The sequence below is a fragment of the Tamandua tetradactyla genome, chromosome 4 (assembly GCF_023851605.1).
Source record: "Tamandua tetradactyla isolate mTamTet1 chromosome 4, mTamTet1.pri, whole genome shotgun sequence".
Lineage (NCBI taxonomy): Eukaryota > Metazoa > Chordata > Mammalia > Pilosa > Myrmecophagidae > Tamandua > Tamandua tetradactyla.
The window spans coordinates 21,079,238-21,097,474 of NC_135330.1; the positions used below are offsets into that span (position 1 = coordinate 21,079,238).

The 18,237-nt window shown below is 47.8% G+C and overlaps 1 protein-coding gene across 3 annotated transcripts in view; it reads left to right on the forward strand.

Moving 5' to 3' along the window:
* Window positions 1–18,237, forward strand: part of RCSD1 (RCSD domain containing 1) — a 72,209-nt gene that overhangs the window by 42,214 nt on the left and 11,758 nt on the right. For 2 of the 3 annotated variants that reach the window (XM_077156873.1, XM_077156874.1), the window contains exons 3-6: window positions 6,765–6,872; window positions 8,005–8,094; window positions 11,849–11,920; window positions 16,663–16,854. In XM_077156873.1, the coding sequence (XP_077012988.1) occupies window positions 6,765–6,872; window positions 8,005–8,094; window positions 11,849–11,920; window positions 16,663–16,854 (462 nt within the window). The remainder of the gene's footprint in view (window positions 1–6,764; window positions 6,873–8,004; window positions 8,095–11,848; window positions 11,921–16,662; window positions 16,855–18,237) is intronic. The other variant, XM_077156875.1, reaches the window with a different exon arrangement.

An 18,237-nucleotide genomic window follows, 5' to 3' on the forward strand; every position in this document is an offset into this window, starting at 1 on the left:
CTATTGATCGAGTTGAAATTTCCCAAACACACCAAGGTCTTCCCTGCTTTTGAGCATGCCAAATCCTTCCCTCCTCCACTCTCTCCCTCCTAATCAGCTCTTATGCATCCTTCAAGACTCTGTTTAAGCATCACTTCCTTTGTAAAGCCCTCCCCATTCACCCAGGCCTATTGTGTCCCTCCTCCTACATTTCCATTGCAATTTTACCCATTTCCCAATTACAGCAATGATCTTTTTTTGCATTATCATACTTTATTTACAAGCTCTGTGAGCTCCAGGGCCATGAATTTTCATCTTTATATCCCTATATCTAGCCAGCGTCAGATACTTAGTTGATGTTCAATGAATATTCACTGAATGAATGAATAAGTGAACAACTCTGGGCTGCCTCCTAAATGCCAGGCCCTTCACTGCGTACTTGATACCGATTTGTTCTTTCTTACTCACATACCTCCCAGGTGCCTGATTTTATAACCAGTATCTCCAGCAGGAGGTTGGAAGACTCCTGAGATGTGTCTCCAGCTGCAAGCCACGCTGAAGACAAGGGAAAAACTAATCCTGTGGGTAGAGGCTGCTGAGCAGGAGGGAAGAGAAGTCAGGAATATGGAAACAAAGGTGCTTTCTCCCCATCTCCAGACCAACAGGCCCATCAGACTGGGTGTGAGGACTTGACCTTTCGATTCAGCTGTTTGGATTTGGCACCGAGCTTTGGGCAGCTTGGATGTGTGGGTGTGCGTGATCTATGTCACGACCCTGAAAGCCATAAAATTAAACTTAGCTGTATTTAGTTATTTTAATCACCAGACACTGTATAGTCAGTTCCTCAGGGATGATTTGAGAGCTCAGGGGTGGAGAGAGAGTGTCCCAGTTTTCGAGGCCTACTAAGCCCCGTCAGGCCACTGGTCTGTAGCACCAAGTCCCAAGAGGAAATGGGAGGCCCCGGAGGTCCCAAGGAAAGACACGTGAGCAGCAGACTTTACCTTGCTCCTTCCCTGGGACAGAATCACAGAGGCCAAGGACCTGCCATTTTCAAGTCCTTAAAGCCCACAAGTGGATAAGTAGGGAATATTTGGGATTCTTCTAGTCTTAGGCGAACCACTAAGTCGGCATTTATATATGCCCGTTTCTATTCATCTGGCCTCGTCTATTTTTCTCATTGCTTTTCTTCCCCTCTTCTCCATCCCCATCCCAACTCCCAAACAAGTGTGTTCACTCCTCGAGGGCTGACTCTCTTATCCCAATGCATCGCACAGTGACTACAGATGCTCAAGAAGCGTTTGGTGAATAGATGTCTCAATAACACGGATGGCAGGCCAAATATTTCTATTTCTAGTGGCATCCCATGACATCTTACCCTCTGTCACCTAAGCCAAAGAAATCTCTGCCCCTCACCCATTCCATCTGTAACTTGCATCACAGTGACTTTGAGGGACCCCCGTGGAATTACAGCAGCCATCCCCTCGCCTTTGTGAAAGAAAGTCAGCTCAGTGTCAAGGAGACAGTGCAGAATTCTGTCTTCGGACCTCTTTGCTTCCTTATTTTGCACCTCCTCTGCTTTTATGCAACCCCATGACTTCAAATATCATCTCTCAAGACTCTCAGAGTTTTGTTTCCATCTGGACCTCTCCTCTCAACTCTAGACTTGTACATATATTCAATTCCCACTTGAAGGCCTAGTAGACATTTCAAATTTTCATGACCAAGAAGAACTATGCATTTCCAAACTACCTGCCTGGCTTTTTCTCTCAATGTCTTCCTGAACCCAAGAAAATATACCCTGTACATCCTATGTCCAAACCAAAAATCAAGGAGTCATCCTTGATTCCCCTCTTTCCCTCACTTCAATATCCAATGCATCAGTAACTCCTATAGTTCTACCTTCCCCTTCCCATCATCTCCCTCCTACCTGCCGGGTCCGCTCCACCATCATATCATGGCTGGACCACTGCATAACCTACTACTTGTCTCCCTGCTTCCACTCTTGCCCATTCTCCACAGACAGTTTCTTGATGTGACACTCAGGTCACATCCCTCCTTAAAATCTTCCAAATGGCATCCATTCTCTCAGAGTAAAATCCACGAGACCCCGTGTGCTTGGCACCAGACTTCTCTCCCTATCTCCCCCTTTCTCCTGTGTACAATGTGTTCTCACTCCACTTTTCCTTTCTCTGTCCCTCTATCTTTGTTCCTGTTTGTACTTCTGCTCAGAACATGTTTTCACCCATCTTTCTCCAACTGGGATTCAACTCAGGAGATGTCTGTTCAGAGATGATTTTCCATACTCCCTATAGATAAAATGCCCTCTTTTATAATTTTCATGATATGTAACAAATTACTTATCTTTTTTTTTTTTTAAATGTTTGCTGTCTGTTCCCCTTGCTGGAATGGCAACTCCTTTAAAAGCAAGAGCTCTGTCTTGTTCACTGTTATTTCCCCAGGACCTAAAATAGTAAAGATTTATTGATGAGAAGTTGAATAAGAATTCTTCCAATAAAGCTGTAACTAGAGTTAGTATACCAGGTTGGTATGGAAAGAGCTAGAGCTTTAAAATCCAGAAATTTCTGATTTCTGCACTTATTAACTTGAATAAGCAAGTCACTTAGCAACTCTGGGCACTAGATTCCTCATCTAGAAGAAGTGTTATGAGAATTTTAGAAAATGTATCAGCTTACAAGGACAGTGTTTCCCACATAGTTCTAGGTAGGTGGGTAGGTAGGAAGGAAGTTGGATCGAATGAACCTCCTGGGTTCCCAGTTTAGTCCTCTTTCGGATCATCTCAGGATACTAACAGTTATACAGTAGGATGGATTGAAGAGTCAGGGATAAGGTTAGAGAGTAAAGGAAAACTCTGGAATCATCTTAGCATCCCAAAGATACTGTATATCGATCCCTTTGAAGTGATACAAAGATACTGTATATTGATCCCATTTGAAAGGGGTAGATACCTTGCCTGACTGTCTTAAGATACATTTCTGCTCTGAAAGAGCAAAGAAGCAAGCAAATATATACTTTTAAGGCTCTGTGTTCTCTGGTCTGTTTCTGATGAACAGAGGACCTTCCTTTCAGCACAAAGCAAGAACTCCTGAACCCCAGGCAGAGTCTTCTCTCTGCTTCTCCTCCCAAGCAGTAGACTAGAGGCTTTCCCTCTGCCTTGTTTTCCTAAGCCATGGCTCAGAGTCCCTCACGTAGACCTTGGACCAAGGAGGAGGTGGAGAAACTGGGGCAGAGGCAAGAAGGTAGGTAGAGCCCAGTTCTGGCCTGTACACAAAGGTCCCACTATGTGGATGGCCAGCAGCATCCAAACTGTATTTACTCAACATGGCAACCGTGTGGGGGAAGTTCCATGCAGCCCAGACACCCAGACTCCTCCGTTCCCAGAAGAAAGTCCCATTGAAATGGAAAGTAAACATCAGAGGTGATTTTCTTCTAGCCTCTGCGAAGGCAGACAGTGACCACAGGAGTGGTTTCCAAAACTGGCTGCCAGCTCTAGGCTGGAATGGAGGCAGGAAGGGCTTGCTAAGCAAGATGTGGGCCCAGGAAGAGGGAGTGGAGCTCTACAGTCTGCAAAGAGAAGTGTGAATTAAGGCAGGACATGAAGGGGAATGAGTCCAAAAAAAAAACATTAAGTCAAGGAGATTGGACCGAGAAGAAAGAAGAGGCTGAGGGTCAAGCAGTGACAAGTCCCAGCACGTGGCTGCAGGCAGGGGAGGGGGCTGCAATGGAGAGTGGCCCAGAGCCATCATGAGTTGAGGGTATCAGTGCTTGTGGGTGCAGGTGGCCAGGATGTGACAGTGACAGGCTGGGTTGGGTGAGGGGGGAAGAAACCACCCTTAGAGGAACATCTTCTCCCAGGCAGGTTCTGTTTTAAGGACTTTATGGACATCAAAGGAATGAAGAGAGAACACTTAGTCCCAGGGAGATGAAGGGATCCCAGGAAAGTCTGAGAGTGAGTAGGGACGCTGAATTCCTTCTCAGAATGAAGGGCACGGCCTTACTAAGGCAGCCTCAGGGCAGGACAGAGCGACTGGAGGAGTCTTAGCATCCTGCACCCTGAGGCTGAGATGACAATGTACTCAACCCACCAGAGGAAGTTGATAGTTACACCTGCCAGGGCAGAGGGTTACAAAGCACAATCCAAGCAAAGCCTCAGAAAGGTTGAGCCACTGGTCCGTGTCCAGCCCCAACAGCATGCTTCTTCCATTGTGCCTGTGCAACCCAATGAATGATGAGAATTTCACTATTTATTTATAGAGCTCTGTTTTCAAAGCACTTTCCCAAATTATGCTGTTTAATTGATGGATGCCCATTGCTGGATGATCAGGGGTTGGAGTCAAGTGTTTCTCAGATTATTGACTGTCCTTGCATCTGCTGGGTGACTCTAGAAAAGCTGCTTGCCTTCTCTGGGCGCTGTTGTGCCCATCTGGTGGAAGGCAATAATCACAGTCCTCCACAGCAACGGATGACATGTGTCTGGTGAGGGGCTGGCAGTGAGTGGCTTTGCCAGGTTTAACCGTGTCCTGGAGTCCTTAGATATTCTAAAGAAAGTCCATTCACTGGATTCCAGGAAAACAAACACAGGCGTATTATAATCTTTCCTTCAATCCAGTTTTTGAGTCCTAAATGCTTCCAGAGGTCTTATAATTCCCTCTCTTCTCAGTCCCTTGCCAAGCCTGGTTTCAAGGCAGAGAAGTTAGGGAGGAGTTTCTGATCCCTGTGAGCTCTATTTTTAACTGGAATGTATCTTCCTGCGCCACCAGTGCCTGGCGCCTGTGAAGCTGAGGTAAAGTGCGCTGTCAGCAGGACCCGAGCAATAAATAGCAAGGGGCAGAAAGATGGACCTGTTATGTGGTCAGGAAGTTAGACAGATGGACAAACTGATCAGCCTGGCATCTTTGCCAAGAGTGGCTCAATTAACCACGCACCGCCCTAAAGCTTCTCTGTTGTTCCAGAAGGACAAGGTGCTCCTCTAACCGCTCAAACATGGCAAGTGTGATGGTCAAACAGGTGTGGGTGTGGGGGTGTGGGTGTGGGTGTGGGTGTGGGGGTGTGGGTGTGGGGGTGTGGGTGTGTTCTGCCCAGTGTGATCTGCACTAATCCCACAGAGTGGGGCATCTGGTTCCATGGCTTTTTCCCTGTGTTATGGGGAAATCTGTGTTCTTGAATACAGGTGAAATTGACAGTTGGTGTTTAGCCTAGAATGGGGATGAGCTTAGATTATTAACAGGAAACAGCAAAGAGGGGCATGTCTTTTCCTCCAGACCAGCCCATTTACACATAAGGAAGGCCACGTCCCAGTCAGTTTTATCCCATCCCTCAACAAAGCTTTGTTTCCATTTACTTAACTTTATGGCCTAGGAGGGGGGGAGGTGGGGGAGAGAGCTGTCTGCCCCTTCCCTGCTCCAAAAAGGCAGTGTCATAAAATGACCAATGACATTTACTCTGCAGAATGCATCCAAATGAAGATGCGTGGAGGTACTCTTAGCACAAAGAGGAGGGCCTAGAGGTGTGCGTGTTTGTGTGTGTGTGTGCTGTGATGTAGTGCTGGAGGTGGCCTGCTCCAGCTTTGCAGGCTGCAAACCCCATGGGAAGGCGGAAATGGGCTCTCCCTCAGGAAAACTGAAGCCCAAATCCTCCCAGTTTCAGAGCAGATATGACAAAGGGGAGTGGTAAAGAGATTCTGCAGTCTGAGTAAGAAATGCCATCATTACGCTGACAAAAGGCAAAGCCTAATATCTCTGGCACTGGGCACTTAGATGATTAGACCAGGTGGTTACCCAGTCCACTGAGCGTAACAAGGCAGAGCAGAGGGAGCGGTGCCCAACATTTGCTGGCTGGTCCTGTGTGCCTTGGTGATGATCCGTACATGGGAGCGAAGAACCTACAGGGGCATTAACTTTGCCTCTTCAGGGAGTCTGGAAGCACCTTTTGGAAGGGAGCCACCATAAACCCATTGCCTGAGCTAGGGTAGAGCAGAGGAGCGGAAGTGCTTGTAATCAGCTTGGGCAAACCTAACTCAGGGAATTCCTTCAATAAAAGGGAAAAGAAGGAGTAAAGGAGTTAGTCTCTCTCAGTGAGAGTATTATGGATATATGCAAATAATTAAACTAAATGGTCAGAAATGCTCTTTGATGGACACTCATTGCTAGTAAAAATAACAACATTTATAAAGCTCAATGTGCCAGGCCTTGTCCCAGCACTATTTAATATATAGTACATATATAAGTCATATATATGTATTATATATGTATATTATATATAAACCACAGAACAACCTTATGAGTGATGTGCTACTATTGTCCCTATCAAGGCAAAGAAAGGTTAAGTAATCAGAGAGCTCTACAAACACATTTTGCCAGCCCCCCATTTTTAAAAGTCTTATCTGAACAAGAGGAGGAGACTCTTACCCTGTCACGGATGTATCCCTTTTCGGGTGGGGTCTTTGAGGAATAGGGACCCCAGGGCTCATACTCCCACTGAGGTCCCTCCAGGGACCCCTCCAGGATGGGACCGAGTTATAATCCCCCTGCAGATCCCCACGGCCACACCCAGTGTCAAGCACATCAGCAATAGTCACTAAATGGGGTTGATTGAATGATTTTTTAAAAATTGCAATTAGACCGAATTGCAAAGTGCTGTTAAAATATCTCATTGTCACCTCATTCCTGCTCATGGCCCCATTACAAACGCCTTGCATGGTGCCCCTTTCCTGACACTTGGAAGATAGGATTTGCTGATTAACTTTTTGCTTCTCCTTGGTTTGCCAGGAAAGACCAGGACTGGCAGAAAACAAGTCCAATGTGGACAGCTCTGCGTCCCCATCGGTGGCCCAGCTGGCCGGGCGGTTTCGGGAGCAGGCAGCTGCAGCGAAGGAGGTGAGTGCAGAGGCTTCCGAGCCCCTCTTCTGGGAGCGGGGGCTGGAGGAGAGGCAAGTCTGGGTCAGGCCCAGAAGAGGGGGAGGGAGGAGACTTGGTAATTACCAAATTAGGAAGAGAAGCCAGAGAGGGGTCCCTCTGAATGTGAGGAATGTCGCTGCTGCTGCTGCTGTGCCTGCTGCAGAATCTTTCCCCTCTAGAGTGGAGGCTCTGGAGAGAAGGGACTGGAAACTGGGCAGAAAGCTAAAAGCCCTGGCTGTCGGAGATGGATTCCTTTAAGGGTGGCTGTCCACTTCATTTTCATCTTGTTCGTCCTTGTGATAGACTTAGATCTCCCACAGCTCTGCCAGGCCTGGATTGGCTCAGAATAAAGAGGTACCCTCACCCGGCCCCTCAGCCTGGGAATCAGGAGCCAGGCAAGGCTGGGGCCGAGTCCACATTGAGAATTGAGAAGGAAGAGAGGACGCAAAGGGAAGTACATTCAGACAGGAAGCCAGCAGGCAGGAAGGAAAAGAATCCAATGACCAGCCGGAGAGGAAAGTGGGAAAGGGGGTGTTGTCATTTGGGGATACCGGGGCTACATTCTCTTTAGTCTAACAGAGTGAGGATGCTCATCAGAGGGGAGCTGAGGGGAGGGTGCCCCAGGGTGGGGAGGGGAGGGCTCTCCTGGCCCTTGGAGCACAGGGCACACAGTGGGCACCCTCTCTTATCAGGTGCCACGATTTTGTGCTTTCATTTCCCCATCTGAAAAATCAGGATCTTAATTTCTAGATATCATAGGAATGTCATAAGGTTGAAGGAGGCAATATCGACCTAAGGCACTGGCGCTGCTTGAAAGCTGAAGGTGAATATCATTTTGAGATATTGTTTCAGGTTGCTGAAGCCCTTCTCTAGCAGGAAAGGGATAGGAGAGGAGAGGCTGAGAGTCAAAAATGGGCACCCGGTTAAATAGAGTTAGTTTATGTGGTAAATGGGCAATCCTAAAGCCATGCAACTCATTCTCTCCCTTCCTTTCTCCTCCAGACATCCCTAAATCTTCCTAAAACCAAGTCCCACTGCCTCTTCCTCCCTGTTGCCTGACTAGCCCTCTCTCTTTTTCTTTCTGTGTGTCTGTCTGTCCCCCTTCCTCTAGACACCAGCCAGTAAACCAACAAGAAGGAAACCGCCCTGCTCCCTCCTCTTGTTCCCCCCCAAAGTAGAGCCGGGCCAGAATGGTGAGGAGGTAAGTGCTGCCCGCGGGGCTCAGAGGACGCCAGCTGTGGGTTTGCCTTTTCCTTCTTGTAAGAAGGGACCCAAGATTTCTGCCTTTGGCCCCCAAAAGCCATGCAGGGAAATTCTCCATTTCTCATGCAGGGGTGGATCTCCGTAAGAAATGCTTCCTGAATCCTTTACTTTGAAAACCAGGCTACTTCCTGCTCACTCTCATTGAGCTTCCTTTATGAATTGTCAAAGACAAGAACAGTATTTTTCAAGCCTGAGGACTTGAAGCAGACAGGATGGCCCAGGTGTCATTAGCGCAGTGGGTCCAGCAGTCGGGAAAGTTGGGTTTTAGTCCCAGTTCTGACTTTGGTCTTGGAATAGACCTCATTCTTTCTGTGTGGAGAACATACCGGGAAAGAGGGGCTATATTTACATGAGGCAGACTTGTCATGTGAGAGAATTCTGTGGTTCTACAGTATCTTTGTAAAGATTGGCTATTGTTCTGAATCACTGGTAGAAAACCAGAGCACACGGGAAGCTCTTTGCCCTCAGATATAAATAGTCAATGTTAGCGACACAATAAAGGCTCTGGAATCAGAGATCATAACCAGTAATAGATTCCCTGCTGCATGTTCATCCCTAACTGCAGCTGTAGGACCGATTTCTCCACGCCCTACCCCAGCAGTCCATGAACCTTCAGTGCAGTCATGGGCCCTCCCAGAGGTGAGTTTGCTTGTTCTGACATCTAGTTTAGGAGGCCTGGCCCAAAACAGGGAAGTAAGCCAAGAGACACTCCAGTTCCAATTTCCATTTCACTCCCTCTGTTTCCCAGCCCCTCTTTTTTGGGGGGACCAGCATCCTGATGATGGACCCCCATACCCCGTGTGAATTTGGACAAGCCTTTTGATACCCACATCTTCTAGCTATAAAATGGGAGGGTTGAAGTAGCGCAATAGTTGGCAAACTTTTTGTCGACCCAAGGCTTATAGGCAGAAGCCCTTCAGATAAATTGAGAATTGCTCCTGATCAAGCCCCTTCTGAGAATTCCTTTCCCCCCTCTCCTCCACCAGGGTCTTGAATTCTGGGGTGGGAACCCCAAGGAATTCCGTTTTAAAAACACTGAAGGTTTTTGCTGAGGTCTCTTCAAGCTCAAATGTTGGATGCTGTGGCTTCATGGGGTCATTTGCCAATGCTGTGACCAAATACATGCCAACAACTTCTCCTTAGAGAGGGTCAACTTACCCTCATCACCTTTACCCTCAGGTCTTGTGTCTGTTCTGCGATGCAGCAGGCTGAGGCCACTAAACTTCTGACCCAAGCTCGGTCGTCCTTCATTTTTCATGTGAGGGTGTCCCTGACATCCCAGGCTCGACCCAGAAGTCCCTGCATGCCACTGAGCCTGTCTCCTTATTTTAAATAGGGACGAGAACGCTAACCGAACCGATTAACCAAAGTCTTTCCCTGGAATAAATACAGAGGGAGTCACGTTGGTGGTAATTGGATAACACAGCTCTGTTTCAGGGGTTCTGGGGAAAATAAATGCATAGGTTTTATCCCACGGGACACCACCCACCAGTTAGAGGGAGCATAAGACCGAGGGCTGGATAAATAAGAGGGTGGATTTGGGAGTGAAATCTGCTGCCTGCACTGCATGCAGGAAGGACATTGCTTCAAAGGGTCTCCGGCTTTTCTGTACCTTGAAATTCACGCAGTAATAAAATGAGCAGCCAGCCTTGTCTGCTGCCCGCCGTCCCCCTTCTGTCCTCCCAGGGCCCGGCCTGCAGGGGATCAATGTGGGAAACCACGGGGACCTGATGGGAGGATTACAGTCAGGCCACCCCTTGTTCCCAGCGCATGGTGCTGTGCCTGCCGGGGTCTGAGAACGGAGGGTCAGCCCACCTGGCAGCACCTGCCTACTGCAGAGCTTCTCCTATAGACGGGACCCAAGAGTTTCTCCTCCCTGGAGGACCTAACCAAAAGGGTCTTTAATGTAACCACAGATCCTGCCTCACCTGCCCAAAAAGGGCTAAAAAACCACTCCTATAGGGCCGTTTTTTCTCCAGACTGAGTTAGCCTCAGCCGCTTGCCTTGTGCTACTTGTGAAACGCTAAAGGAAATGCTGCCCCCTGCTGCCCTTCTTGGGAACTGGCATTAGTAGCGATTCTGGATTCTTCCTGCTTTGCAGTTCAACTAAAATCAACAAGGGTTTTAGAACATCAGCTTTGGACTCCAGCGCTGACCTGGGCCTAGAGGACAGTGTTTATTAAATGCCCACTGTCTTCAGAGAGCAGTGATCAGGTGGGGAAGAAAAGAACTTACAGTATTATACAAAGCGAGCTTTAACGTCAGAATGTTGCTGCATTTTCCTAAAACGCTGGTCCATATGAAATTGCACTGCAAAGCAGAGGACTTAACGACAGCCCAGCTTGGGCCAGAAGCTCTTTTTACTCACCCCTCATTGGAGCAAAAGGCTTTGCTCCAATGGAAGCAATTCCTTTTGGCTCCAGGAAGATGGAGCCAAAAGGAATTTAGAGCTAGAAGGGTCTTTAGGAGCCACTGATTGCAACCCTCTGTGTTTTGGTTGGGGAGGCTGAGATCAGGGCAACCACCTGTCAAAGCCGGAATTAGAGTGGGACGGCCTCAGTCAATGCCAGGCCTTAAAAAGGTCACAAGGTGTTCAGTTGAGTTACCCTGTCTCTTTCCATCAGTAAAACACAACCATAGCATTCAATAAATGTCCCAGAATATTTCTAAGAGATTAGCTATTATTCATCTTATGATTCAGGTAAATCAGCGTGTAGGGTAGGGCAGGTAATACGCTTTGGATTGCTCACCTTTAGGAAAGTCCCTTCTCTGCCTTAACTTCTACCATCAAGAAAGACATTATGGATCTTTATCTTCTTTTTCTTCATCATTTTCATCAGCATCACTGTCGTCATTCTTACATCTGGAAATGAGACTCAAATTCTGGGGATTTTCCACAACTCTCCCGAAGGCGTCACTTTGTAGATAGTATAGAATCTTACGGCAGATAGGATTTTTGACATAAGTTCATCAAAAACATATCTACAACTAATATAGCATATATATGTGTGTATATAGCAGCATAGACCACTATTAAAGGGTAGAGACTAAATCATATTCATCTTTATGTAACCAAAAAAAAAATGCCTGGAATGCATTAGATCCTTAATAAATGTCTGCTTAGTTACATGGATATTTATACTTTGGAAAATTATCATTTATAAACAGTGCCATTGGTGGGATTTTCCAAAATACTGTTAGTTCAAGGGGGAATTACAATAATACCTCTATCAGGTTTCACCCGTGATCTGTGGTTTCTTGTGTTGTTTGTGACAAACAAAATGGATGGTCTTTTTGCCCTTTATCTTCCAAATTCCCTCCTAACGTTGGTTCCCGTTGTTGGACGTCATGAAGTGAAGACCTTGCTCCCCTCGGAAGTGGCCTGTTCCCTCATGAAGACATGACCATGAAGACATTCTTGCAGGGATAGACTCCCGCTCTGTGATGCACATCTGTCCTAACTTCTCTGACTTACAGATTCAAGTGGGGTTGCTAGTGGTTGATAGGGGAGGGAGAGAAGGGGGGCACACATCCCCCAGGCCCTGGCCAGGTAAGGGGGCTGCTGAAACCAAGTAGAGGAACCCACACCTTCTTTTCCTCTTCTTTTTCCGTCTGTGGCTTCTGGGCTCCAGCCAGAACCCCACCTCCCATTGCTTTAATCATTTGGTTGTTTTGGTCTGTTTGCTCTATAGAAATCACTGCCCAATGCAGGCCACCCTCCTAAAGTCAAGGTGAAGAGTTCGCCTCTGATTGAGAAGCTTCAGGTAAGTCGAGAAATACCCATTGCCCCACCAATTATCCAAAATTTTCATGGCTTTAGGTCTCCTAGGGATAGCCCCATCTGTGCCACCTGGGTAACGTAAGCCTCTGGTACCCCTCTGGTACTCAAACTACCCCAGAGGATGAGGCTCTAGCTGCCCTCCACCTGTGGGCAGAGGCGTACCATTAGGACTGTATCACGTACGCTCTCAGTTAACACTTAGTGTTTGGGGTGGATAATGGTATGCCTCAAGAGCCTAAGGGGAACAAGACATTATAGTTTCAAGAAACATCTTAGACTAGCCAAGTCCTCTCCCCCAAACCATTCCCTTATGCCGGGTTGAAATTTGCTGCAAGCTGTGCTGATATGACCAAATTCATTGCTTGGTAACATCCTGTCCTACCTCTCCACCAATCGCCCTGAGTGTCACGAGCCCTTGGCCATTGTGCCCACTGCAGGGCTGGCTTTTCCGGGTATGTAAATGAAGGATCAGTTCGGAATTTGTTGGGGAGATAAGATATTCATGCATGATATAGTAAAAGACGTATAGGAAAGTCAGTACCAGAGACTGAAATTGTGTATGACTGTCCAACTCCTGTTGCTCTGGACCAGGGTTTCCCAACCTCAGCACTGTTGACATTTAGGCTGGAGAGTCCTTTGTCATGGGGGCAGTCCTGAGCATTACAGGAAGTTTAGCAGTATTTAGATGCTGCACACCGCCACCCCACCAAGTTGTGACAACCAAAAATGTTTCCAGACGTTGCCAAATGTCCCCTAGTGGTGGGTACAAATATTGCCTCCAGTTGAGACCACTGCCCTAGAAATTGAGGACAAGAAGAGAGTAGAGTTGGCAGGGTTTGTTAATGATGAATGCTTCAAGAAGTTTCTACACCAAATTGGCCCTTAAAGGATGGGTAGCTAGGAAGGAGGGATGGAGGGAGGGACTTCTGGTATGGAAATGGCATGGGCTAAAGCACAGAAGAGGGGGGTGGGCATGCTATGTCTAGGTGGAGCTTGCAGGAGAGGCTCCTGCTTTCACTGCTATCTCTGGGCATCCACCCTGGAGAACAGGCAAGGCTGCCATGCATTACATTCTTCTCATCAGGCCTAACTGAGATAACTGGCGCTTCTAATTCATTTTGAAGCCATTAGGAGATATTGAGACAAATAGCCACAGCTGGAGCAGTTCCCACTGTGAGAGTGCCCAGGGACTTATTTCCCAGTTCTGATTTGGGAAAAAAGAAATTATCTCTGAGTCCTGGCCATGAGCCTTCTCTGTGGAGGGTTGGGGAGGATGCTGCAGCGTCTCCATGAAGCTTAATTCCTACTGAGAAGTCTTGATTCCGCCCAGCTTCAGGAAGGGAGGGGGGCTTCTGTCACTCTAGGAATGTATACTCTGTGTGTACAGAACAGGGATCGCTCAGAAGGGATCCCAGAATGCCATGTCTCTCCTAGCAGCAAGATGAAGTGTAGCCCAGGATTCCCACTTCCACCTCCCTACTGCCCACCACAGCTTTCATCCCAGTGCCAAAATTAGTTCCCAAATCCTCTGTACCCTGCAGTCTCTGTCTCATCCCCCCTTTTTAGTCATTAATGAACCTAACTGGGAGTCACAAAGGCTTAAGAGTGATGTTCTGACCTCTAACTGTTTAATCTCACTAAGAAAGTCAACAGTAGTATGACAACTTGGCCAAATTCCATAGGAACACCTTATATTTGGGGGTATAAGCCACAGAATTGAGAAATGCATCATCAGCTAGATTTTTCTTCTAAATATTCTGTTGGATGAGTAATGAACTAGGATTTTTCTTCACTGGGGTAATCCATACTTCAATGTTCAAGTTTCCTGCTGGCTAGAAAGGTCCATTTTATTCGTGAGCAGTCTTGCAGAGGGAATTTCCCAGCTTGAAACTGGAGGTTGGCAGGTCCTCCTTTCATGCCCAGTCAAAGCTCCCTCTTCCGTGAAGCCCTCTGAGCCATCCCAGCTCCTCAGCTACCACAGCATTTGTAGTCCAAACCCTTGCCTTGATGCTCTTTATATGCTGCTTTTGGGACCTGGCTTGGACTCACAGTGTTGCTGTTTAAAACTTTTACACTTTAAATTTTTACCATGATTTGGTCTTGTCTCCACTACTCTATTCAGGTTTCTTCTTAAAATAACATTAGGAAAAAAAAAATAACACTAGAAATACTCATACCTTCCTAAACATGTGTAATGCTTTCGAGTCTGTAAGTCCTAAAGAAGTCCAGATAGGAGTTCTCACAGATGACAAGTCAGCCACAAGAGTTTCACAATCACACAGTCACATTGGGAAAGCTATATAGTTATACATCTATCTTCAAGAACCAAGGTTACTGGGACACAGCTCAACAGTTTCAGGTACTTCCCTCCAGCCACTCTAATATACCATAAACTAAAAGGGGATGTCTATATAATGCGTAAGAATAACCTCCAGGATAACCTCTAGACTCTATCTGAAATCTCTCAGCCACCTTCACTTTATTTTGCCTTGTTTCTCTCTTCTCCCTTTTGGTCAAGAAGGCTTTCTCAATCCCGTGATGCTGGGTCTGGCTTATCCTGGGAGTCCTGTCCCACATTGCCAGGGAGATTTACACCCTTGGGAGTCATGTCCCATGTAGCGGGGAGGGCAGTGAGTTCACCTGCCTAACTGGCTTAGAGAGAGAGGCCACATCTGAACAACAAAAGAGGTTTCTCTGGGGATGACTCTTAGGCATAATTATAAGTAGCTTAGCTTCTCCTTTGCAGAAATAAGTTTCAGAGGGGCGAACCCCAAGATCAAGGGCTTGGCCTATTGAATTGGTTGTCCTCACTGCTTGTGAAAATATCAGGAATTCCTCAGATGGAAAAGTTGACTACTTCCTCCTTTCTCCCCAGTCCCCCAAGGGGACTTTACAAATTGGAGGAACAGGTTTTGACTCAGATAGTGGCAGGAGTGAGTAAACAGGGATCAGATCATAAAGGGCCTTGGAGATCAGGCTAAGAAGTCTGGCCAAATAAAGAATCTGAGACGTAGGAAGGCTACTGGACTCACTGAAGGACACACAGCCATTCAGGGAAAAATCCAAGATTTGGAGTCAGGTCTGTCAGCGTGGAGAGCCCATGTGCTTTCCATTCACTGTCAGCCCCTCAATCCCTGCCCCTTCCCTGGAAGGCCTTGCTGCAGTTCCTCCCGGGCTGGTACTGGTACCGGGTCTGCAAGCTGCAGTTGTACAGTGACTCAGAAATGCAGAGGGCAGGAGGATGGGGACGAGGACGAGGACGAGGACGAGGACGGCCCGTAGATGGCGCTAAAGAGGATTCGGGCTCCTGTACAAACTTCCCCAAAGACGCTTTCCTGCACCACCACCTTCTCTGTGGCAATAGGGTGGGTCTGACACTCCCTGCTTCCTCCACTCCAAACTCCTAACTCTCTCAAGCTTCTGTTTTCTTTGGATTATCTCTTCCCTTTGGTTGCTCCGGGTTCGTTTTAATCTGGTTTCCCCTGCCCTTTGATGCCCAAGTGGCGGGAGCACGGTGAATTGCTCTGTTGCCTGCCTCCTGGAATGACTCAGCAGCCTGCCGTGTCCATCTACCGAGAGAGAACCTGGTGCCTTGAGGCTGAGGCCTGGCTCCAATTGCAGGGTAGATTTCGTAGCCACTTTCCCGTTTATCAATGAGAACAAAACTAAACAGGCAGGATTTTCATAGAGGAAAAGAATGTATGTGCCCAGCAGTATTAGCAGTACTAATATTGACTCTGATGAGAAAGAAGGTAATGGGTGCTGACTTACTGTGAGATCCTGGTGCCTGCTGGTGTCTGTTACCAGACAAAGGCCGTGGATTCTTTTGCCCAAGCACTCAGTAACCGATTCCTGAGACACCCGGGTTTCAAAGAGAGAGTTTATTATTATGAGTATAGTAGGAGAGCTGATGGCCTAGTGGCTCAGAATCTGTCTCCCGAGTTTAGGTGGTTCAAGGTTTTTAAGGATTTTAGCAAGGGGGGATAAGGTAATTTTGAATAGCAAGTTCAAAGCAGAAAAGGAGACAATGTTATTATCATTTCAATAGGAGAGCACAAGCTGAAACGAGGGGAGGCAGAGCTGTCACTTCAGTACTAAAGGTATGAGGCAAAAGGAAGGGAGACAAGTTATCTTTCACTAGCAGAATCTAGCTGATGTGATTTACAAATGTCCGGGACTAAAGCTAGTTAATGGCTGACTTCAAATTCTTCAGTAGCAATAGGGCCTTTGCCCTACAAGAAATGACCAGATAAAGGGGGTAACAGTTCCTACAGCCACAAAGGTACAAGATAAGGGCTTTTACAAACATTCAGATATCAGGGCAGCTAGAATACAATTGAGGGATTTCAGATATTCCCCTCTGGTCTACTCCAGTATCCCAGAAAGCAAAAAGGAATATGATTCAGTAATCAGAATCATCCCTTAAATCCTGATTTCTCGGTTACATGCCTGGAATTGCTTTTTTGGCCAATGCGTCTATAGTTTGGGGCATTTTTGGTGGAACCACTTGGTGTTGTCTGGAATGCAGCCAGGTAGGGGCAGGAAATGGATTGAGGAGGCAGTGCTTCCAGGAGGAGGTGGTGGAGAGCCAGTGGGAGGCAACACAAAAAGCCTCATGTTACTTAGTTCCAACCAGTTCTGAGGCCAGGCGACCAAGAAGCCAACACACAGACTCTCATCTTCTCTGCACCCCTGTTGGAAATTTCTCGGTTTTTTTCTTGACAGGCCAATTTAGCCTTTGATCCTGCAGCGCTTCTGCCGGGGGCTTCACCCAAGAGCCCTGGACTCAAGGCGGCGGTGTCGCCATTTCAGAGCCCGCCGTCCACGCCCAGTCCAGCCCGGTCCAGCGAGCCTGAGGAGGTGCCCGTCAGCTTCGACCAGCCGCCGGAAGGCAGCCATCTACCCTCTTACAATAAGGTGAAGCTTGGGTCCCAAGTGTTGAGGTGTGTCTGTGGGAACATGAGGACTGGACCACCCCAGATTTTCCTTTCCCTGGCGCTGTCCTGATGAGAAGAGGAGACATTTGGAGTTGTGGCTGCAGCTGAGTTACAAGCAGTGAAATTTCTCCTGTCAGCTTTCCCTGGATTAAGACCGCCCCTTTTCCTAGCCTGCCTCCTCATCTCCTCCTCCGAGAACTCATCCAGGGCAGGCTTGGGGGCTGGGGTGCTCTATCCTTTGTGGAGAGAGGGGTGGAAATTCCGGGCTGCCCAGATAGTCATGTAAATAATTGAAGGCAAAGGTTAACGACATACTGAGTGGTTTACAAAGAAGGGTGGGCGGGCTGCTAGGACCCCACGTGACCCTGCTGTGGCCTGATGTGGGTAATCCCAGGACCCTCACATCATTCTTACACCAGTTTGCTTCAGTGTAAGATCATCCCAAACGGTTTCTGACAGAGAAACAATTTGCCAAAAGATATCTGGCCAGGATTGTTTCTGTCGAGGCTGCCCTGTTGTTTTTGTGTGCTTCCATCAGATCCCCCCTACCACGAGGAGGTAAGAATCAGATGTGCAATCCAGTGTATCTGATATACCCAGCAAATCTGGGCCAGAGCCAGTCGGGGCCGAAGGTGCAAGGGGGTCTGATCCCAGGGAATAGTAAATGGATGTGACTTTGGAATTAAGGGGGCCAAAGAGAGTAGAATCTTCTGGGCCAACCAAGGACATACATCTATTTCAAACAAAAAGTTCAAATGAGTAAAGACAGGCAGGACCCAAGGAAACAAAGTTGGTGGTAAGGAGGAGGTAGAGCAGGCTTGAGCCTGATGGCCGGGGTCAGGCACAGGTCCCCCTGCCCAGGGGGATGGAGAGACCCCCGAAGGCAGAACCAAGTGAAAGGATCTCAGCAGAGAGCAGGGGATTGGAGGTGGGGGTGCTGCTATCTGGTCATAGTAGTGGGTGGAGGTGGGGGCTGAGGATGATACTTCAGCCTTCTGACAGGCAACAAGGGAACAGGAAGGATGATTTCTGAATCTTGCTGGCCAAGAGGACACCTGATTCGGAGATCCCCACGCTCCCCAGAGAGGAGATTGTTTCCAGGCAGTCCTGCTGGAAGCTCCTCAGCTCTGGCTTCTGATGATGCAGAGCTGCCCCTTGGGGAGCAAAGTGCCCGGACTTTCCCAGGATTGGCCAGCTTTGCAGGGGGCTGGGAGGGCCTGGCTGGGGAGAAGGAGGAAGCTGGTCTGACTCAGAACCTGTGGAGACCCTGTGCCAGGCCCTTGTCTTGTGCATTGCATCTGCACGAGACAAAAATCTGCAAGCTCCTATGTGATTTCCCATGGCTCTAACCTAAAATAAAGAG